Source organism: Urocitellus parryii, chromosome 1 (assembly GCF_045843805.1).
Source record: "Urocitellus parryii isolate mUroPar1 chromosome 1, mUroPar1.hap1, whole genome shotgun sequence".
NCBI lineage: Eukaryota > Metazoa > Chordata > Mammalia > Rodentia > Sciuridae > Urocitellus > Urocitellus parryii.
Genome location: NC_135531.1, coordinates 7,028,658 through 7,050,917, shown reverse-complemented (window position 1 = coordinate 7,050,917; position 22,260 = coordinate 7,028,658). Strand labels below are relative to the sequence as shown.

Here is a 22,260-nt window from a genome sequence, read left to right as displayed (position 1 = left end):
TTTTCTAAAGGGGGAGGGAGATATAGAAATAGAACAGACAGCAAGCACAAGGGATTAAAACAGCAGGTCATCAAGGAAGCTTCACAGAATATTCCAGAACACAGACTACTTTATCACAGACCTGGTGATAAAGACCAACTCACTCTTTCAGAGTTCCAGGGAACAGAGCTTGCTAGCAGCAGTACCCTGAATTTATCAGCAATCCTAATTCTGAGAAATTTCTTCTAATTCCAATGCAAATTTAAACACTTCAAGTAGATCACTCTTTCTTCTTGTGACTCCATGGAGTCTACTGCTCATAAGTGTTATTTAATTTGGGTCCAAAGAAATAAATAAAAAAAATTTAACTTTTATTTTTTTTGTGGTGCTACAGAGCAAACCCAGGGCCCTATGCATCCAAAACAAGCACTCTACCGCTGAGCTAAACCCTCAATCTCACTTTTCACTCCTGAAGAACTTTTCCCTAGGCCATTAAATGTTCACAAAACACTGCACAAGTTTTGTGTCCAACTATGTGCACAGTTCATCTAAGATGATTCAGCTTGACAAGGCCTGCTATGAATGAGAAAGTAGAGAGCTACTCCGACCCGGCTAGAGAGGTCAACCCAATGGATCTAATTAGGGCTTGTTTTAGGAGACTATCAGTACATAGTGACTGATTCACGTTGTAATCCATCATAGCACACTAAGTCTACATTATTGTTGAGTGACAGAGGCCACTGTCTGGTAGCTTCCTAAAGGGAGCTCCCTTTCTGTGAGAGCATCTGGAGTCACTCTGGCAGTGTTGCCTAAAGAAACCAGGTGAGTCTCTTTCTAAAAGCTGAATTTATAATTCACCTATTTTGTTGAACAGTATGGTAAACTTGACGTGAGAGGCCAGAGGCTGTGAACCTGAGTGACAAGGCACTGGCAAGATAGTTCTCAAGTACTGAAGTAAACCTGAGTATTCAGGGGTTCGCCTTTCCTCTGGTGGTACAAAGTCCTCACTAACTGTTACCACCTTAGTTGTCTGGGATAGCACTATTTGGAGGTCTCAGAATTACAAAAAGAAGAACAAAGTGTTATGTATCATAAGGCAGGAATTTCAGCGGAGACTAAATAAATATACAAACAAGGAGTCCCTGACCTTAAGCAGCAGGGTTTTTCCCAGATCCTTACACCATTACTTGGAATTCTATTTCACAAAAAACCCAAGTAGTCCTTCATTTGGAAGAACTCTAACATGAATCGCAAGTTCTTTTTGGGTAATCAAAACGGATTCTGAGGTTCATGAGTTACAAAGCTCAACCTTCATGAGAATACACACACTTCCTTTGTTCTCACAGCCACCGCTGAGATAAACAAGGAAGATGCTACTGCTACCATTTACTGACAAGTAGCTGCTTTTTTCAGTCTGAGATCATTCACCTTAACTTATATGTTTGCTTCTGTTTAAAAAAAAAAAAAAAAAAGGCTGATTAAAATTGGTATAGAGCCACTTTCTTTGTTTAACATCAGTTCCCAATCAAAATACTTTGAAGCATAAGATACTGTGAAGTCCACTGGAGTGATATCTCTTACCTTGTCCGACTCACTGATGCAGTGGAGATCTGCAGAAAACCCGTGGGCCACAGCTTGCTCACTTATTTCTTCTGCTATGGCCTTTGCCTGGCCTCGCTGTGTAGCGTATAATAACAAGAACCTCCTCATTGCACGAGGCATGTGCTGTGACTATGAGAGTGACACTGAAAAACAGAAACAGGAAAAGGGAAATTTTCTTCTTAATGAAGTAGTAACAACCTCAACATAGGAATTCTACCTAAATTTTCATAAAGGAATGAAACAATATTCACACAATATGAAAGCCTTCTCTAAATTTATTTTTTGCACTGATTTTAAATAAACCTAAATAACACAGAATTCATCAAAAATAGGGAGAAGACAAGACTAAAGTTCTAATTTCATGGTTCAGAAATCAGATTATGAAGTCAAGCTACTTTTGGGTCCCCAAACTGTCATTCAGAAGTGAACACCGGTAGGAAAGCTACTTAAATGTTCTGAATCTTAGCTCCCTAGTCCTCAAATTAGGATTCTGCCTGCCTGATAAAGGATATGACACACAAATCACCTCAGCAATGCTCAAGCCATAATATCACTTAAAAAAAGTCTTATCTATTTTTTGTTAATCATTTTAGTATCAAAAGTGCATATGGTAATGAAAAGAAAAAAAATATTTCCATCCTAACTTCTTTTTTTCCCCCTGAAGAGTCAACCAGGGGTAAAATCAACAGAGGCTAACCCTTGTCAACTTATAGACAAAAATGAAATCCAAATCAAAATACTGGCTTTTGGTGAACAAACCACCCATACTTTCATGCTCCTCTAGCTTACCTAAAGCACAAACAAAAAGCCTTCACATGTTAACTGAATTACTCTTAGGAACCGAACAGTATGGCACAAGGTGCTCAGCTAAGTGCCTGAAGAGCGAAGCGAACGCCATGGAGACCCTCCAAGTCCAAGGCTCAGTGAGGATGTTATCCAGATGTCACAGCCGGATAACCTCGCGAGCCGCACGCTGTCCCGAGGACCTCGGGGCCCAACCTTCGCCGCGGCTGCCTAAGGACGGACGAAGGCGCCAGCCACGGCTCCGCGGGGGTTCCCCGGCTCCAGACCCGCAGGCGCAGCGGAAGAGAATCGCGCGGCGGAGGAGACCCCATGCCCCGGCGACCCCGTGCCGGAGGGCAACACCGCGTACCCCTGGACCCCAGCCGACCTTCGAACCCACGCCCAAACCCCCGATGGCCTCTGCTGCGTCCCAGCTGGGCCTGCAGCTGGGAACCGCTGCCGCCAGGGCGCTCACCTGCGGTGCAGGACCCTGGCTTAGCAAAATCGGGGAGTCTAACCAGCGCACAGGCGTACAGCCGAAGTGCGCATGCTCCGTACTCATGACCAATAGAAAGCTCCGGAGAAGACTTGAGCCAATCACAGGACTCTAGATGTGGGTGGTACAGGGCCAATTCTGCATCTCGCGCTTGCGCCAAGCTGCTTCTTTCCGCCGCGGCGTTCGTGTACGGGGACCCACGAGGGTCCAGCCTCTGCCGCTACTTGTAGCGCGGTGCGGGCGGAGCCAGGTAAGGGTCCACACCGGTGCTCCGCCTGCGCTGCTCGGCTGGCTGTGCACAGTGCTGGGCCGCTGGCCCTTTATGTGCGGCGCCCCCTGGAACAGAACCACAGGCTCCGCGGCGCTGGGTTCGGGCGCTCGGCCCGTGGGGGTCCTTTCTTCGCTGGAGGACGCGACCCTGGCTCCCGGCTCGTCTGCTCCTCGCGCTCGAGTTCCCTGGTCCCTCGGCCCCTCGTTGTCCTTCCCCAGTTGTCTGCTTTTCTGTTCTTCTCTGGTTGCCGGGGTAGCCCTCGGGGAGCCGCGCGTCCCCTGCCCTGCCGGGCCCGCCTCCCCGAGCTGGCCCGCGGGATTTGAAGAGCTCCGCCTTTGGCCGACGGAGCCCTCCCTGGACCAGCCCGGAGGACGTGCGGCTAAGAGCTCGGAGTTTGACTCCCACCCAGCTCGCCACTTACTCGCGATGCCCAAAGCCTGGTCCTGGCTCCATCGCCGATCTAAAAAAAGACAGGCTTTGAGAAAAAGGAAGGAGTTTCATTGCTTTGCTAGCCCAGGAGAAACACAGAGGACTCCTGTCCCGGAGGCTGTGATTCTCCCTGCCAGGGGGGCACAGGGCTTTTTAAACAGGAACACAAGGGCTGGGATCCCAAAGCAGTCAGATATAATTACTTAGTATCCAGCAGATGTCTTTGAGAGAGGCATTGCTCCAGTTCCCAGGTGTGGAGTTTGTTTATTCTTGGGGGTAGTGATATTCTTCCAGGCAGTGGAAGACAGGAGTGCTTAGCCTGGGATAGGTAAAGTGTTAGTATTGTTTCCCCGGTTGTTAGGGAGGAGGAAAAGTGGAAGAGAAAAAGGGGGAAAAAAATGTCAGCCACCTGCAGGTTTATGCTCAAAGCATAAGGTGGCCCCCCCTCTTAACACTAGCTGTGTAAACTGGACACAGTAACTTTTCTGTGCCTCACTTTCTTCTTTGGCTGTCAGATGATGACAAAAGTAGATAATTTGTATAAGTGAGTACACCTATAAAGCACCTGGAACTGTTCCTGGCAAGTGACAGCAATTGTTTTTCCTATCAGTCACTTTCCCAAGCTCTGGGACACAGAGACCTACCTTTCTAGTGCTTATATACAAGTGGGAAATTTTTATTTACCCCTGTTTTGGAGTACCCATCCTTTTTTTCATGGACATTGATATACAGTGTGTCATGTGCTTTGTATTTGACTTTGTCTTTTTATTTTACAAGTCCAGAAGAGCTGAGAATTACATGGCATGGCTTTAATTACCTTGCGAAGGAACTTCTGCCATTTGTCTGATTTTCGGATACATGGAGCTCTGGCCGCTCTGAGAAATCATCCTATAAATCATGTTCACAAGGTATCTAAAGAGCAACTGCATCCTTGGTTCTGTTCAGTACAGTATGAGCCTTTCAGGATCCATTTTCATCATGCCTGCTATAAAAAGTTCCACTTACAAAATGGAAATGAACTTCATCCAGTTGGTGAGCCAGCATTCTCTCAGGTACATGACTGGAACAAGTTTGAACAAAATCTTAAAAATGAGGATGAAGAGATATTTTACAGGAGACTAAACGAATTCACTTCATCAGAAGAGGTGTTGAGTTTTATAAAAACACTGGAAACTCTGCCTGATGCTATGGCTGCAGGAGCCTTACAACGGATCTGTGAAGTACAGAAAAAAGGTGGTGATCAAAGGCTGCCCAAAGAAATACTAGAGAGCAGTGTCTTTCAAGCTTTATGTTTTCAACTTGAACGGGAGCCCTCACAGCTGTCAAACTCTGGTTTGGTGACTGCTTTGCAAGCTCTGATTTGGTTGCATGTGGATACTCAAAGTAGCTTAGTACTGAATCTCATGGCAGAATGCCAGAATCGTCTCAAAAGAGGTGGCCTGGAAGTGCATGATCTTTGTGTTCTTGGGGAGAGTCTGATTAGACTGCAAGGCCCAGGTTGTGTGACACTAGAACTAATTATCTATCAACTGCAAGGTGCAAAATTGGAAGTATTTACCCCGGAGGATATTGTGGCCCTTTATAGAATACTGCAGGCATGTGCTGAAAAAGTAGACCAACACCAGACATTTTTAAATACGATAAACAACTTTTCCCTTTCAATAGTTTCCTACCTGAGTCCTAAATCCATTAGCCAAATGCTTACTGCTCTGGTGGTTCTAGATCAAGCTCAGGCACTTCCTCTGGTTATAAAATTGGGTAAATATGTTGTGAGGCACATTCCCCATTTCACTAATGAAGAGCTCAGGAAAGTCATAGAGGCTTTCATATATTTTGGACACAATGACAAGTTTTTTATCAAAGCCCTAGAGCGGCATGTAGCTGCATTCTGCCTCACCTTGAATGCTGATGTTGTCAGCAAAATCATGGAGTACTGCAGCAGAAAGCTGATTCTTTCGGAACCCATCCTCAATGCAGTGGCAGAAACTTTTGTTAGCCAATCAGAAAAATTATCACCTAGTCAGATTTCTGAGTTAATTGAGCCATTTGGAAAACTAAATTATTTGCCACCAAATGCACCTGCTTTATTTAGGAAGCTAGAACATGTGCTGTTCACCCATTTCAATTGTTTTCCACCCAAAACATTATTGAGACTTCTCCATTCATGTTCGCTGATTGCGCACCCTCCAGTCAACTTCATGGGAAAAATATTCAGCCCTTTTTTTCTTCAAAAGCTTCAAGGCAAGTTTTTGGTTATACTTTCTGACACTTGGATATAACTAACCTTTGAACTTGTGATGTTTTCAGGTTACCTCGGTACCATTTACACAGCAATGCTCTGCCTTCATTTTTTCTTGAAAGTGAGATTGGAAGTTTTAGATGCTAGTGTAAACACAGAGCTGGGACATTGTGCAAAGAGAGGAAAGCAGCCTCAGATATACCTGACTGCTGCCTGGCTGGGGTACTGCAGGGTTCCTGGGGGACATGGTAATGGCAGTGATAAAAGCCATTATAGTGTCAGAACCTTTGTTGAGTGAGCAGCTGTGACTTTTTTTAAGAGGATGGTACTATTTTTTTTTTTTTTGTTAAAGTAAAATGTCTGACCTCTCTACCTTATTTTAAAACTTATTAGGTTTTTTTTTTTTTTTTGGTGTGTGTGTGTGTGTGTGTGTGTGTGTGTGTGTGCGCGTGCGCTGGGGATTGATCCCAAGACCTTATACATTCTAGGCAAGCACTCTACCAACTGAGCCCCCCAGCCTGCTATGCATTCTAGTCAAGAAAGCCAAATATATCAAATTCCTCTATGTCCATGGTTAAAAGAATATTTCTGCTAATTCTCTAAGTATATTTTGTCCTATATTTATATTTTATCCTGTATTTATTATCTGTAGCTAAGATCTTAGGTTCTTGGAAATCAGTTTCATTGATGGCAAGAAGAGGACATTATTAATTCTGACAAGTTCATTCCCTAGAGTCATTTGAAGTCATGAGTGTAATGTCTCATATTCATAATGTTCGTTCTCTCACTACCCAAATTCAAGCTGAACAATAACAGAGGTACTTTGTATTTCAGGTGAAGAGTCACATTTGGACAGATTGAGTATGGCACAACTGACCCAACTGTTCCTAACCTCAGTCCTAGAGTGCCCTTTCTATAAGGTAAAAGCATGACTATGAACAGTATGGCCTTCTTTCCTTATGGGGCCAGTTTCCTTTAAAATTCCTTCACTTTAGGTCTCTCAGTACCCTCATTAAAAAATAGAACTTTCCCTTATCTGGTGGTAGTTGCCACCAGATGGGCTTTTCTTGGATCAGTTGGCCCCATTTCTGTGCCTTACCCTACAGAGACTGGCAGGGTTGCCTGGCAGGTCTCATCAAGCGCTGCAGGAGCACACTCCTAGACTCTGAACTTCTTCAGGGTCTCAGCACTTCCTGTGGCTATGGTTATCAAAATGTGAATCTTTGGACTGAACAGATCTAGATTACTTCTCAGTATATTTTTAAACCAAATCAGAAATTTCACTCTTCTCTGGAATGTGCTTGAGGTGGGTTGTCCCCATGACTGTCCAATGCCTTGTGTAGGATCAGAAATTGTATCACTAGTCTTGCCCATCTCTTGCCTGGTCCTTCGTACTCTTAACATAGTACTAGAAAGTCCGTTTTGGGGAATAATGAATAAGGTTCGGAAAGCACCACTGTTTTCTTTAAAAATAGTTTAACACAAATATACTTAAAGATAAGTTATAGTCACTCCCAGTCTCTTCCATCCCTGAAGGAACAATGTTAACTGCATTTTCTGCACCCAAATGTATACAAATACTGAAACACCCTCTGGTTTTTCTCTCTTTATGGGATATAATTTGTTTTTGTGTCCAGGATATTGTGGGCATTCCTGGAATCCCATCTTGTAGAACGAAGGCTTTCTTAAGAATGGCATGGTTTTTCAGGATATTCGTTCTGCTTTTCCACTGTGAAAGCGCTTCCTGGACTTTCCAGCCCTATCAACATGCACCAGTAAACATTGTTGTGTGTCTTAATTTTTGTTCTTTAGTCTGTAAACTAGATTCCTGGAATTTGTTTGGGGTTGGTCCTGACAGATTCCCCCCACCCCTGACTCTTTGTAGATGTCCTGTTTCCCCAGCACTGAAGAGCAGTGGCCTGCCTCCCCAACTCCTGCAGCCTTAGATCTCTACTCCCTGTCCTTGTTCTCATGTCAGAAGTTTACATTGCATTTTAATGAGACCAGTGAAGTCGAGCACATTTTCAAATGTTTTTTAGCCATGTATATGTTCTATGAATTATCTTTCTTCACTTTTACTCATTTCTGTTTGTCTTTTCTTAATGACTCATAAAATAGTTGTTTATTATGTACATTGCACATATTTTCCCCTGGTTTGTAATTTTTTATTATTACTATTGGGGGGGTACTAGGAATTGAACTCAGGGGCCCTCAGCAACTGAGCCCCATCCCAGCCCTATTTTGTATTTTATTTAGAGACGGGGTCTCTAAATAATGCTAAGCACCTCATCATTGCTGAGGCTGGCTTTGAACTTTCGATCCTCCTACCTCAGCCTCCTGAGCTGCTGGGATTATAGGCGTGTGTCACCACGACTGGCTCCTATTATTACTATTTTTTATTTAATATTGTTATGCTGTCATTTTGCTGTATAAAAATTTGTGTTTTTTAAATATATTTATTTTATTTATTTATTGTTATGTGGTGCTGAGGATTGAGCCAAGTGCCTCGCACATGCTAGGCCAGCACTGTACCTCTGAGCCACAACCCCCTGTACAGAAGTTTTTGATAATTAAATCTGTCTTTTGTTACTTCTGGATTTCCTATTTTGTTAAAGAATATCCACCAATACTAAGTCAACACAAATGTCCTACTAATTTTTAAAAATAATATTTTCCTTATATCGTCAATATATTTGCAATTTATTTATTTTTATTTAGATCTTTTAATTGACAAATAAAAATGTACATGTATCTTATTCATGTTATTTTGAAATGTGCACATATTTAGCCATTCCATAATGTCTATTAGCCTAAGTATTATCTAATCAACATATGTGTTATCTCACATATTTTGCAGGCACGCACTGTGTGTATTTATGTTAAGTACACTTCCTCTTCTGTCCTGCCAGTGTGTGTGTGTGTGTTAAGTACAATTAAGCTCTTCTGTCCTGCCTGTGTGTTAAGTACACTTAAACTCTTGTGTCGTGTGTGTGTGTGTGTGTGTGTGTGTGTGTGTGTGTGTGTAAAGCACACTTAAACTCTTCTGTCCTGCCAGTGTTCAAGGATGCCTAACTGTAGTCACTGTCTACAGATTGGGATGTGCTGTGATCTGTCATGGAGGATAGTTAACTTTGTTCTTTTCCATTCTTTTCCACGTGGACAACAAACCACCAGCATTTATTACATCTCTGTTCTTTCCTTACTAAGTTAAAAATATCACCTTTATGTCATTTTCCACTGTTAAAACATGAAGTGAGTGCTGAAGGCCCGTGAAGCAATTCTAGGAGTTCCAAAGGTGGGCACTGTTGTTTCTGCTCTTTCCCTCCTCCCTCCCTACCATCTCTTGGTTTATGTGACCATTGAGGCTATTTATTAAAACGTATTTAAACTGCAATAAGAATTATGCATTATCATTTCAAGAAAGATATATGCCCTAAGTCCTGGAAAAAATGTCATGCCCCAGTGAAGTAATTTTGTATGAAATGATTATATCCAGGGAGGCTTCAGTTTATTATATGCTTTATACCTTGTTTTTCTTTCTTATATTTGCATGTATGATTTTTAGGGTCCCAAACTATTTCGTCAATACCAAGTGAAATCATTTCTTACTCCATGCTGTTCCCTGGAGACCCCTATGGATTTTCATCTTTATAAATCTGTGATGATTGGACTGATTGACCTTTTAGGAGCAAGATCATATTTTGCTTCAAAAGTATTAACACCCTATTGTTATACGATAGGTAAGTAGTACAGGGAGTTCTGTTAGAAGCATTTATTCTCTTTAGATATCTATGGGACTTAGTAGTCATAGAAGGTCTTTGGAAATGCAAAATGCAAATGTCCCTTCCCTGAAAGCAGGGGTTCACAGTAGGGCTAAAGAGTCAAGACCATATTGGTTTGAGTCTCCCATATTACCACATAGTAGCAGAATGTTTTCGGCAGAGTATTTTAACCTTTTTCTGCTTACTGCTTCATCTCTAAAGTGAGAGAAAGAATAGTGACCTCAAAGATTTGTTTGAAGACTAAATTAAATTATAATATTGGGAGCAGAGTAAATGCTCAGTAATTGTTAGCTGCTATTATAATCTAGGCTCGTGCTATTCAATATAATAGACGTTAGTGTATGGTGGTTTAATATTTAAAAAAGCTAAAAACTCAATTTCTCAGTCACACTAGCCACATTTGAAGTAATCAGTGGCCACATGTGGCTTATGCCTGCCAGATTGGACAGTGCTGATATAAATATTTCTTGCTGCAGAGATTCTCTTGGGTATTGCTTAGTAGAGAATGCAGGTCCTTGTGCCCTGACGGTTCTAAATTGACAGAGAAAATCACATCATGAAGGAGAATGGTTCACAGGCTTCCAGTGATCACACTGCATTCCACAGCTTCTTCTGGGCCCTTTTTACAAAAGCCACAGCAGCATTCCAGAGGGGAAGACAGGGAATCTGTCCATGCTCAAGGACCACACGCCGAACATAGGAACATAGGAGGCTTCCACCACGGAGGCAGTGCAGGATGCAGCAGAAAGTTCTGAGGAGCACAGGGTGGCCCCTTAGCTTGCAGGGCTTTCTTTTCTGGAGTGAAGGATCCTGCCACTTGTCATACGAGGAAAAGGAATGTGTGCCTGGTTCTTGTCATGCACGGGTCACCTGAGAACCCACTCTTTGCTTCAGTGTGGTTGAGCCTCCTTAATTTAAGGCTGACTTGGTTGATCACCAAGCGGATGAAATTAAAATTCTCACCATTGTTGGTTGTGGTCATTACTTTCAGCCTTCAGCCCACTGATAAGTGCAGTGTGGGGAGATTCAGCAGAGCAGAGGGTGTAGGAGCAAGGGTACGTGTAAGGGTATCACAGAAGAAGTTTCTCCTTCTTCTCTCACCAGATGTTGAAATTAAGTTAGATGAAGAAGGATTTGTATTGCCGTTCACAGTTGATGAAGACATCCATAAAAGGTAAAGAAAATCGTTGTGGTTTTAATGTTAGATGACTTGTCAACATTAGTAAACTGATATTTTTCTTAAAAGGTGAAAAAAAATAGACATAATTCTGGAAATTAAGATACTACTTTCCAGCACATCATGTTTGAAAAGTCCTTGTAATATTTTGTAAATCGATTACTTTTCCAACAGATTAAAAGACATTCATGATTTATTTTAAAACAGTATCATCATATAAGACTAGTCAAATCCCAACTAAATTCTGATAACTACAAATATATAAATAGTTGTAATTGTTTTGCAAATTTAGTTTTTCTCCTCTTTGATTTCTCAGAGTAGCACTGTGCATTGATGGTCCAAAAAGATTTTGCTCTAATAGCAAACACTTACTAGGAAGAGAAGCTATCAAACAAAGACATCTACGATTACTGGGTTACCAAGTTGTTCAGGTATGGTGTACCTGTTATTTTTCTCCACAAGTAATTCCAAATTCAGATTTGCTTTTTTTCCAGGCAAAATTTCAAATTGTTCCTTCACAGTACAATTACTCGAGTAAACAGCAATTCTTTAATCAGACAGCACCAAACCAGAATGATTTGGAGTTTTCTCCCCATGAACAGGGCTTCATAGGAAAGCCAGAGGAAAAAATAGTCTTAGTTCCAGGTCTGCAGTTGCCCTGCTTGATCTGTCTTGTTGGAAAATCCCTAGTCATATGATTTCCTGGGATGCTGAAAGGTTTGAGCTGTAGTTCTCTTTTCTCTGTTATATGCATTAACCAAGAATGGCCAAGTTAAGTGCTGCTTACATCTATCTGTAAATTAAGCCAGGTTTGGGTTCATTTTCAAGGCCTTCCTGGCATTTTCTGCTCAAGGGTTTTTCAGACCCACTCTCCCTTTTAGTTAATTGTACCAGTACTAAGTGGTCTGAAAGAGCAGTGAACCAAGAATATTAATGTCTAGTTTAAATTTTATGATTTTGTTGATTAGTCTTAAATTTCTTTGTCTTTTATTTTGCAAGGAGTTTCAGAGCACTGATTTTTCAAAATTAGGGCTCCTGTTTTCCTTTTAAGCTATGCTTAACTCTGCTTTTAAAACCACTAAGTCATTGGAATGTCTTATTTTCATTTCTCTCTGATTTAATGAATAAAAACCAGACAAGGTGACCCATTAAGACCGGGCTCCTCATCCACCCTACTGGTTAAGACCTTTGCGTTTTTTCATTGTAGATTACGTAAGAGGGCCTCTTGGGAGGGGTCCTTGGGGAATGAGGGTGAGTGTCCCTGATCTCTAGTTTCCTATTTGGTGAGTTTTCCACTGCATCTTACATATCCACAGATGATTTGTTAAAATTTATTATGCAGTGTGTGAACAAAACCTTCATTGTTTCTACATTGCTCATAGGATAAAGTAAACTTCCTCTCTAACTTTGCACTCAAAACCCTCCACAGTCTGCCCACAACCAGCCACAGTTTCCAGCTCTCTCCACCTCTCTCCTCCCCAGCCCTCTCTACTACTGTCTCCCCTCCCCACCCCTCTCCCCTCCCTATCTCTCCCCCCCCTCCCCAGGCCCTCTCCACCTCTCCCCCCACTCCCCAGGCCCTCTCCACCTCTCTCTCCCCTCCCCAGACCCCCTCTACCTCTCCCCCCACTCCCCAGGCCCTCTCCACCTCTCTCCCCTCCCCACCTCTCTCCCCCCTCCCCAGGCCCTCCCCACCTATCTCCTCCCCTCCCCTTTCTCCCTTGGCCCTTGCTCAGTCACTGTCTGGCTTATCTCCAGCTCTGGCATTGGGGACCTGGCACTCATCTGCCCCCAGCCAGGCCCACCTAAGCAGCCCTTGATCCCGGTCTCCTGCTTGCTTTTGGTAGGCATCGTGGGCTCTAATTGGAGAGATTTTTCTTATATGGACAACCCACTTGTGTATCCAGTGTACCCTTCCCAGGCCCCTCCCCAGGGCCAGCACTGCCCTAGGCATGGGCACACAGGAGGAAGAGGCCACTGTGGCCTTTGCCCTCCTAGCCTACTCCTATGTGGGGTAGGGTGTGAGAAGCCAGGTGTGGGACTGGGGAGTATCCTGACCATCTCATTGTCCTTCCTTCTTCACAGGTCCCCTATCATGAGATTGAGGTGCTCAAGTCCAGACAAGAATTGGTGGAGTATCTACAAAGCAAGCTCTTTCCTCAAAACTCCACTGTTCATTGGTAACAAGGAAGAACAATGGCTTTAAGACTCAGATAGTGAAAGGACTTATTTTTAAGAGACATAGTTTAAGAGGATAATTTGTGAATTAACCATTTTGCAGAATTATGTTTATAGACTGGTGCTCCGAGAAGGCTCAGAGGTTTTCCTGATACCATGTATAATTTTATGGGTGGTAAACTTAAGATTAATTTATTACTAGTGTCATAGGAATTTTTATACCTCAAACAGAATTGATCAAGTACAATAAAGGAATATAACGAATACTTGTTATTTTGAATCTCCTATTTGTAATAGTTCTGTTAAATGAAAACATCGTCTTTAGAGTCCTTCATTTTCTAACAAATGTAAAGAAGGAATTATATCTCCTACTTTTATGTTTTTGTCAATGAATTGATACATGGTAAGGAGAAGGGAAAATGGGAAATGGACAAAGCCAGAAAGGGTGCTCCCCAGGAAGGCCTTCCTCCTCCCCGTGGGCCCTTTGGGGAACACCCTTTCTGGCTTCATCTGGCTTCTGGTGGCTCCAGGTGTGCCCTGGTTGATGGCAGCAGAGCTGACCTGCTCTGTCTTCACATGGCTGTCTTCCATTGTGTCTGTGTGTTACGATGCTGCTCACACGTGGCCCTTGTCCACATGTCTGTTGCACATCATTCCCCCTGTATGGCCACATGCATGTTTTCCTCTTAGAAGGATCCAGCCGTGTTGGATTAAGACACCCTAATGAGTTCATCTTGACTTTATTAAGTCTTTACAACCCAACGTCAAGTAAGGTCACATTCACACATACCAGGGGACACAACTGAACCAAGGATTAAACTAGTGAACACGTAAAGCATGCTTATGAGATGCCTGCAGAGTGAGCCTGCACAGCACTACCTAGCAGTGTCTCAATTTCCACCCTGCCCTCTGTGCCCTTCACTCCAGCTTGGGTTCTCTTTCTGCAGAATAGCAAATGGAGACCAGGTGAGCTCTCAGGTCCCTGGTACAAGTATGCCATGGTTGCAGAGAGGGGCCTCAGATTCTGAGGAGTTGTCTTTCCAGATGACCTTGACAGTCTCTCAGAGTCTGACAAGACCAGAGCAGTTAGCTGACTTGAACTTTTTCACAGCAGTTAGACTTCCTGAAACCAGTGTTCTTGACATGGGGCCCAAGGTCTGCTCAGGATCGGATCAGATCTTGGAACCCCTTTCACAATTCCTTCCTGCTGATATCCAGACTGGTGCCAGTTTTGTCTCCTGTGTGCTCTGCTTCCCTACCAGCCAGCCAGGGTCACCCTGGTCAGCTCATCCCTGAACCGTGGTGGAGGTTAACAGCTCACAGTTGAAAGAGGGAAAGAGACTGACCCACAAACATGTAGTGCTAATCTGTTAGAAATACTGTGAAGAAAGAAAGCTGCCTGGAGCATTCGCACCTGGGGAACGAGGCCACTTGGAGCTATTTGTAGCTGGATTTTAAAAGAAAGAAAGGAGGGTCTGTGGGCACAATGTCCACGTCTGTAATGATCCACACAAAGCCAAAGGGGACATCCCAAGAAAGGGGATAGGCCTAATTCTGGCTGTTCAAAAAGAAAACAAAAAACTTCCTGAAAATTTGCATGTGTTTATGGAAGTGATTTAGGCTGTAGACACAGGGTTGGTGGTGTCACAGGTAGCAGTGAACTTGGCAAGCTCTGTCAGAAAGCCAAATCCTTATAAACTGAATTTTTATGACTCTGAATTTTAATGTTTATCTGTGCAAGCAAAAGTGGAGTGAACATGCATACTCATACTGATAGCTTTCTGTACTGTGTATTTGACAGTTTTGAATAAGGCATGATCTTGCTCTGTTAGCTTTCAAAAGTAAAGCAAATAAAAATAGGTTAAAAAAAAAAAAAACTTTTGCAAGCATAACCCTTGAAGCAGCAAAGCAATACTGATATCCCCTCCTCCTGACGCTAGGGGGCAGAAAAGTTTATAACATCAGTTGGGCTGCAGCATTTTAAATACTTATTCCTGGAGGAGAGTGTGGGTCCTGTTTGTGTGTATGTGTATGTGTGTGTGTGTGTGTGTGTGTGTGTGTGTAAGAGAGAAAGAAAGAGAGAAATTGGGTGTGTGTGTGTGGGGGGGGTTGCATGGTGGCAGTTCTGCATGAACAAAACAGGCCATTTTCCTTACCTTCCTCTTGGCATGAACCAGGCCTAGACAGGAGAGTACAAACACTGCCCTGGTATGAAGAGATGCCTATTGTGGGGTCAGGGAGAACCTTGAAGACAAGTATCCTCCCAAATCTTGGATCATTTGGGGGCATGTGGATACTTGGTAAATATTTTTCAGATAGAAGAGAAACTACCAGGGAGCAGAATTCATTACATTTGAGTGAATTCCCTCTGAAAAAGCTACACGTGCTGGATGATGTGCAAATCCAGCTTGGCTTCTTGGCAGTGAACTAGGCAAATCAGCCTCTGAAGGTGCTATTCCCCAAACTGGAAATGCATCCAAATCTGTTAGGAGTCTGGATACCTCTGTAGGGGGATAGCTTGAGATACCTTGAAAGCTGTTTGGCCAAGTGCCTGGGCAGTGGCCAGTGCTTAGCGGATATTGGGTGCTATTGATGAATGGGTTTATGTGTAGCCTTCTCAGTTACACAGCCGGGGGACAGGCATGCACATCAGGACTGGGCTGCAGGCAGGAACAGGACTTGCTGCTCAGTACATCCAGGGGGTCCCCTGCGGCCTGTGACAAGTTTTTGTGGTTAGCAAAACCTGTGCTGTTTGAAATCAGATCAAGAAAATGTGGGGTCCTGCTACTGTCTGCAGGATCTGAGCCACCTGGGACATTTTGACATACAGAAGTTTTCTCCATATCTGACCAGATTGCTGATTTGGAAATTTAGGACAGAACATTTCTCTTTGTAGCTTTGAGGATCCTGAATCTGATGTTCTGGCCAGGCTTGGTGTTAAAGGACATGCAAATAAATCCCCTGTGCTTGAGTCTCTCCAGTCCAGCTTCACTGCATGGTACCCTTCCCCCAATCCTATAAGAAGCCTCTGTCCTTTTGTTTGGCTATGGGTGTCTCTTGGTTCCTCTGGTATGCAGCTTCCCATGCTGCTCCAGTGAGAAAACCTAACTTTATTTTGATGCTCTCTGGCTGTTGAGCTCCATCAAAAGAAATTGTGCTTTTATGTACTTTTTATCCCATCTCAGAAAAAAAAACATTTCTCTCCCGGATGACTCCCACGGTCTCTGGCATATAATTCACACTATTTGTGGGTTGAACTGATATTTTGGGATCTGATGTTTGCATGAAACAATATCTCCTAATAACCCTACTGTTTTTAACTTTTATTATGGAAAAATTTGATCACAGAAGAGTTGAAAGAATTGTATAATGGATCCACACGAGTCCCTCTATTTGGCATGAAAATTACCATAATTTTCCAGTCATGTTTCATCTGTTCTTTCCCTTTCTCTCCCCCGTCTCCCCCCACTTTTTTTTTTTTACTGGAATGTGTCTAGAGAAATTCAAACTATCATATTTTATCTAAATACTTCAATATGCACTTAAAACCAATAAATGTTTTTCTTTTATTTCATACATCCATTATTGCAACTGATAAAATTAATAATTGCTCCCTGCCATTTAATATCTGGACTGTATTTTAGGCTTCCTACAGTGGCTTAATATATTACATTATGGTTACTTCCTACAGTGGCTCAAAAATAATTCATTTATTTGTCGAGTCAGAATCCAAAGAGTGCACGTTACCTTTGGCTATGGTCTGTTACACCACACAAGGCTCTGATATTGATAACTGCCCCACCCTAGCCTGGTTCTCATGTCATTAACTTGTGGGAAGAATTAGAGGAGCTGCCTTGTAGGATGGCCCACCTTGTTGTTTGACTGTTCTCTTGTTCCTCTACCTGCCTTGTTTCCTGTTGAGTTGAAAGCTATATCCAGAAGCTTGCTTGAATTCACTTTGAATTTCTTGAGCCACAAGGCATCATAGGCATGCTGTGAATTTACTCTGTGATGGAATCTGACGTCTGGTTGTCCCCTCTTGGTGATACAGACTGATGAGCGAGTTCCTATATCATGGGCCTCATCTGACACCATGGGTTACACATCAACCTTTCCCCTAATGAGTTTGGCATCTGCGTGGCTGAATCCATCATTTCACTAGTTCTGATTCCTTCTACATTTAACTATCTTGTGTTTATTTATAAAGAAGAAATAGCTCCCATCAAGCATTTGTGTACTCTGAATAAGGATTATAGACAAGAAACAAATGCTTCGATCCTGTATCAATTTTTAGAATAAATGGCTAGAAGTCTAGCTGTTTTTTATTTTAGGATGTTTTCATGAACTTCTACATGATTGATGTGCTTCAGGCCTTTGCACATCTCATTTTGATGCTAAAATTATCCATTTGGACCAGTGGGGTACCCTTCTGGTTGGCCTTTGTCCTTTTGACCTTGTCATATTTTTGTTATGGTTTTTGAAATTTTCTTTGTAAAACAGAATGTTCATGGATTTTCTTACCCTTTACCTGTCTCAGGCCCAGGATTAAGCCTCTTCTCAGGAACCCTGATCCCTGCAGGGTGGAGGGTGGTTCGCTCATTGCTACAGTCATCAATGTTTTTATTTTTCATTTTAGGTGTCACAAAAAAAATCACATTTTTATTTAAAAAGTAACAAGGTAATCAAACCAAAATTAAGTTTTCATTAAAAGTCTCAGTTCATAAGTTTAATGCTTAAAGTTGCTGTGGGCACACCCTCCTTCAGTTGAGTGGTCAGCCTACGGGAAACAGAGAAGCATGTTTTGCAAATCTACTCACAGTGTTTATGTTTCTTTATCAGGGAAGAGACATCAAGGGAGGCAAAGGTCTGTTCAGCCCCACCACTGACCACTGCCCATGTCCGTGATCCAGTTATGGTTTTGAAAGATCGACAGTGGCTTTCTGTCATGTTGCTGTCCTCATTGTTCCACAGCACTGACAGATTTCAAACTAGTACCAGCAAGTTACCCTCAACTTCATAACACCCTTTCAATTTCCTGGGATGAATGACTAAGCAGTCTTCCTCCTAGCTACTCCAGACATGAGTGTTTCAAGGTCCATCTAACTTACTCAGAATCATGGTAAAAGATACCAAGTGCAGAGAAGTACTTCTTCAATTCATTTTAAGAAATGTCAGAGTCTGTGAATTGAAATTCAGTTATGCTGGGCCACTTAAACAAGTTTACGGTGCAATCCTAAAACAATAATCAAAAATGCTTTAAATTTAAAATGTAGACATTAAGCTTGTTTAAAAACCTCTGCATGTCCAACAGAAGATGTTTGGAAGAGAAGAGTTTTTATACTACAATTGTAGGCTGCTTTCCCTCTCCTCCTCAGTCAACTGGTTTTCAAGGTAGAATGAGGAGGCTGCTCTGCCTGACAGCTGTGAATCAGGGTCTAGAGCATCATGCCATTAAGGCCATGGCCTGCCTCAGAGTGGCCTGAGAGCCCTAAGGAGAAAGCGTCTTTCCCTGGCCAGCCTCTCGCTCTGCATGTACTTTGTATTTCTTTCAGAGAAGCAGCCCCTGGCCAAGTGGCCTGAGTCCAGTCACTTAGTCTCCCCCACATCTCAGTCTTCTCATTGGCATAATGAACTTGATGGGTCTTCTCAGCTTCAAAAGTCAGAGTTTATGAAGACTCGGGATGAATAGCAATATGTGCCATGCAAGATGTACCTAGATCACACCTAAAATGTCATGTCAGCTACCACCTTTGGTTTCTCTTCCTCTGCCTCAGATTGACAGAAAAGGTGCATGTAACCAAGTGTCCTAAAAGCTTCCATTTTGCTCAAATGTCCAGAGAAAGTGCACAGACATTCAGGTGCAGTATGGACTCCCACCTTCTGAATTCCTGCAAACTGCCCATCTCCCTAAACTCATGATGCCCCTGCAAAGTACTGGCTCACACCTCCCATAGGGAGAGAGAATGCAAGCAGCAGCAGTGCTGGTAGATCAGTATCACAGTGCTGCATTAGTGAGCACAGCCATTAGTGAGCACTTGGTCCATCTAGGGCAGAGCAGTGAGAAAGAAGACAGAAGGTCAGCCCTGAGCAAGCTGAGTAAGGGAAATCAGGCCTAGCTCTCTGAGTGCAAAGTTCACGCGACTGGCATGACATCTAGATGCTGCACATCCCATAGTGCAGTGGTGGGCATCTGAAACACTCAGGCTCTTCTGATCTCTGCAAGCTTCCTCATACCCACTTTGTCCTTATTCCTGTTGATTTGCCTCCTTTCAAAGGAGGATTTGCATGTTTCTTCTGTCCTTCCTTTTCCTGGCATATAATTTTGAAAGTAAGTTACAGACATGAGAGACTTAAACTCATTTTTTTAACTTTTTACTCCACTAATGTACCTGAAATACATATGATAACGTGGGGAAAGATATTTGTAAAAGAATTAAAATATCTTAATACTCAAAACTACCAAAATTTGTTTCACCTATTGTTTGATGCAACTCTGGTACCCTGCCCTTCATCCTCTCAGTGCTGCTGGACCACTCCATGGTGCGGTGACACACCCTGCAGCATCTCACCTCAACTAGATGCCCTGTGCCTTTCTCTGTCAGCCCCAGAGCTTCTCTGACACCAAGGAGATGGAAGCACAGGGCAGAGGTCAAGTTTGGGAGTAAACAAGAGATGAGCCTCACCCAAGAAGAATGAGCAAGAGATAAAACACACATCCACGTTGATGCAGAAAATACCCTGGTGTTTTCTAGGCTCCTCAGAAAGGTCTGGACCAAGTTGAGCACCACTTTCCCTCAATAGTGATCTGGTTGAGGCATCTGGACATGGATTCTCCTGCTTCTCATTCCTCTTGGTTCCTCACTCTTGCTCCCTGGAGTCACCTGTCAAATAAACCCAGAGCATCCAAGCCCTTGTTTAGTCTCATCTTTTAGAAGAAACTCAATCTATAGTAACTGTGCACATTTGTCACCAAACACTTGCTGAGTACCTACTGAATGCTGGAGTTGAGCCACCCAGGAAGAAAGGGCTCCCTGAGCTCTCAATTGCCCCCAAGAGCTCTCAATCTAGGACACAATGACAGAGAGGCTTGGTGTGGACAAACATTAGTCAAGACTTCTGAACCTTCTCCTTTGCCCATCTGTGCACTTCCTTGTGAAATTAAGTTTCAGCAAAAGAACCCTGCTAAGTCAGCTTGGCCAGAATCCTCTTCCTTTATATCTGATCAGATTCCTCATCCTGCAGAGGATGCCTGATCTCCCTGGCCCATCTGTAGCAAGAATCCTGTTAGTTCTGTCCTGTCAGAATCCACCTGCCCCTAATGTTTGCTCTTAGTTACTTCTCACCCTCGGACCCCAACCCTGCTCATTGGCTATAAACTCCCACTTGCCTGAACTGTATTTGGAGTTGTCTGGATGTTTCTCCTCCACTCAAATCCCCACTGAGGTCCCTATATATAGGTGATGGTGCTGAGTAAATTATTCCTGACTATGCTTTAACAAGTATCATTGAGTAATTTTTCCTTTCATAATAACAAAATGACACCTGCTTAAATTGAAGCTAACAGATGCACATCTATATGGCGGTGTAAAAGGACTTTGCAATTAAATGATTTCAGTCTCAATTTTGGCTGAGTTCCCAAGGTAATTGGTGTCAACTACTTGCACTTTACAAAGATTGACACCAGATCACCTATGCAAAGCTTGCAAAGTCTATGACCCTCAGTAGACCTCTCATGTCCCATCTTTGGAAAGGTTGAGAGAGGTCAGAGACATCAAAAGGGGCAGATTATAGAAGTTTTTTTCTTTCTTTCTGATTTTCATGAGGCTAGAAAATCATGAGTCATGCTCCCATGACTTCTGCCATGGGAGAAAGATGACAGCCCCCATCTCCTTCATTTCACAATAAAGAGAGTGATCTATCTCTGAACACCAGGGAGATGTCCACCTCTCCCGGGGTCCCAATGAGGCTGATATGTCTCCCTGGGGCTTGGGAACACTGTGGGAGAGTGTCTGATCTTTGACTCGTGTGTTCTGCCAGTGGAGCAAACAGATGTGTTATGAGGACAAAGAAAGCAATGTGACCCCATGGACATGAGAGTCATATCCTGCCCAGGTATATTCTACAGAGAAGTACCACAAGGTGCCTGGGCAAAGGGGCATCTTAAGCCACCAGCCTGCATCAAGAATTGCAAACTAGATTTCCTGCCAGTGGAAGAGAAGGCAGGACACTGCTCCTTCCTCTGTCCCACAGACCTCTCAATCGGACTCCTGCCCCTCTGTCCACCTGCCAGTCTCTTACTCCTGCAGGAAGCACCACCACCCTCAATGCATCCTTCACCACATCACCAAGGGCTCAGCCACAGGTGCCACACTGCCCTTCCATCTCCTTGAAAGCGCTTTCCAGACTCTCCTAGGCCTGCTCCTCAGGCAGCATCCCTAAGCCAGCCTTTGTGGCTCTGGTTAGAGTGTGCCTCTCAAGTACTGGTCAGCATGTTACCTTTTTTTTATAACCTATCACCAAGTCCAGCCCCGTGACCGCCCCCCCGACCCCCACTACACACACAAATCATAAGTTCACAGCTCAGTACATTTCAAGCCAATATAATCAGGTTGGCAGAGTCTCTAGAACACGCCCACAGAGCAGCTGAGTTTGCCTGATTCTGAATTACACTGATTTAATTCACGGGCAGTTTACACCACCACTGACCAATGCTGTAACTACTAGACACGTGTTGCTATTTAGCACTTGAAACGTGGCTAGTGCCACCAGCTGAAACGACAATGTTTGGACAAACTGAGTTAAATAGGGCAGTTAATATTACTGGTGTCTTGACACCTTTTTCAATGTGGTTATTTAGCAAATGTGGAATTACACTCGTGGCTCTCAGTTTCTGCTGGTCCCTGGCGCCCTAGACCCCCTGCTAGCTGTCTTCACCTTTCTTCTCTGTCTGCACCACTGGAGCTTAGCTCCCCAGGAGCAGGGGCTGCTAGTTTCCAGGCCTACCTCCAGCTCCGGGGGCACTGTGGCGCTGGGTTATTAACTGCCACAGGAGTGACCTGAGAGTAAAGCAACCAATAGCGCGCGAGGAAAGATAGGGTGGGCGTGGGCAGTCCCGGCAGCGACCCTTGGCCCCGCAGCTGGACCCCCTTCCCTGGTGTGGCCAGCGCACGAGGCGCCCCGCCCCCACCCGCTCGCGGGCCCTAGGGCCTGGTTGCCAAGCCCGGGTTTCCGGGCAACGGACTAACGCGGGCGCTGGGCAACCTGGCCCCAGGACTTGGACTGTGCTCCTGGGCAGGCGGGACGCACCGTGCTGCGAAGGGAACG

The 22,260-nt window shown here is 43.7% G+C and overlaps 2 protein-coding genes across 6 annotated transcripts in view; one reads left to right on the top strand and one right to left on the bottom strand.

The window, feature by feature from the left end:
- Positions 1–2,933, bottom strand: part of Mtrr (5-methyltetrahydrofolate-homocysteine methyltransferase reductase) — a 30,284-nt gene extending 27,351 nt beyond the window's left edge. For 2 of the 3 annotated variants that reach the window (XM_026397074.2, XM_077799976.1), the window contains exons 1-2: positions 2,840–2,933; positions 1,561–1,724 (exon numbers count right to left, since the gene is read on the bottom strand). In XM_026397074.2, the coding sequence (XP_026252859.2) occupies positions 1,561–1,701 (141 nt within the window). In that variant the 5' untranslated portion in view covers positions 1,702–1,724; positions 2,840–2,933. The remainder of the gene's footprint in view (positions 1–1,560; positions 1,725–2,839) is intronic. The other variant, XM_077799973.1, reaches the window with a different exon arrangement.
- Positions 2,934–3,040: 107 nt separating this feature from the next.
- Positions 3,041–13,200, top strand: Fastkd3 (FAST kinase domains 3). Of its 3 annotated transcripts, none has more exons than XM_026397079.2 (7): positions 3,041–3,110; positions 4,343–5,801; positions 6,634–6,719; positions 9,365–9,539; positions 10,686–10,755; positions 11,075–11,189; positions 12,844–13,200. In XM_026397079.2, exons 2-7 carry the CDS (start codon positions 4,364–4,366, stop codon positions 12,940–12,942), a joined length of 1,983 nt encoding a protein of 660 aa, XP_026252864.1. In that variant the 5' UTR covers positions 3,041–3,110; positions 4,343–4,363; the 3' UTR covers positions 12,943–13,200. The 3 variants fall into 3 exon arrangements, with proteins under 3 accessions (XP_026252864.1, XP_026252862.1, XP_026252863.1); XM_026397077.2 differs by having other exon boundaries at positions 3,042–3,110; positions 4,338–5,801; XM_026397078.2 differs by lacking the exon at positions 3,041–3,110 and having other exon boundaries at positions 4,236–5,801.
- Positions 13,201–22,260: the final 9,060 nt, after the last annotated feature.

What these genes read in the sequence shown, in the direction of transcription:
- Fastkd3 (XM_026397079.2), top strand. Translation starts at nt 4,364, where the DNA reads ATGGCTTTAATTACCTTGCGAAGGAACTTCTGCCATTTGTCTGATTTT. An exon ending in TTTTCTTCAAAAGCTTCAAG is followed by an intron (nt 5,802 to 6,633) that starts GCAAGTTTTTGG and finishes TTTGTATTTCAG; the next exon opens with GTGAAGAGTCACATTTGGAC. An exon ending in ACCCTATTGTTATACGATAG is followed by an intron (nt 9,540 to 10,685) that starts GTAAGTAGTACA and finishes TTCTCTCACCAG; the next exon opens with ATGTTGAAATTAAGTTAGAT.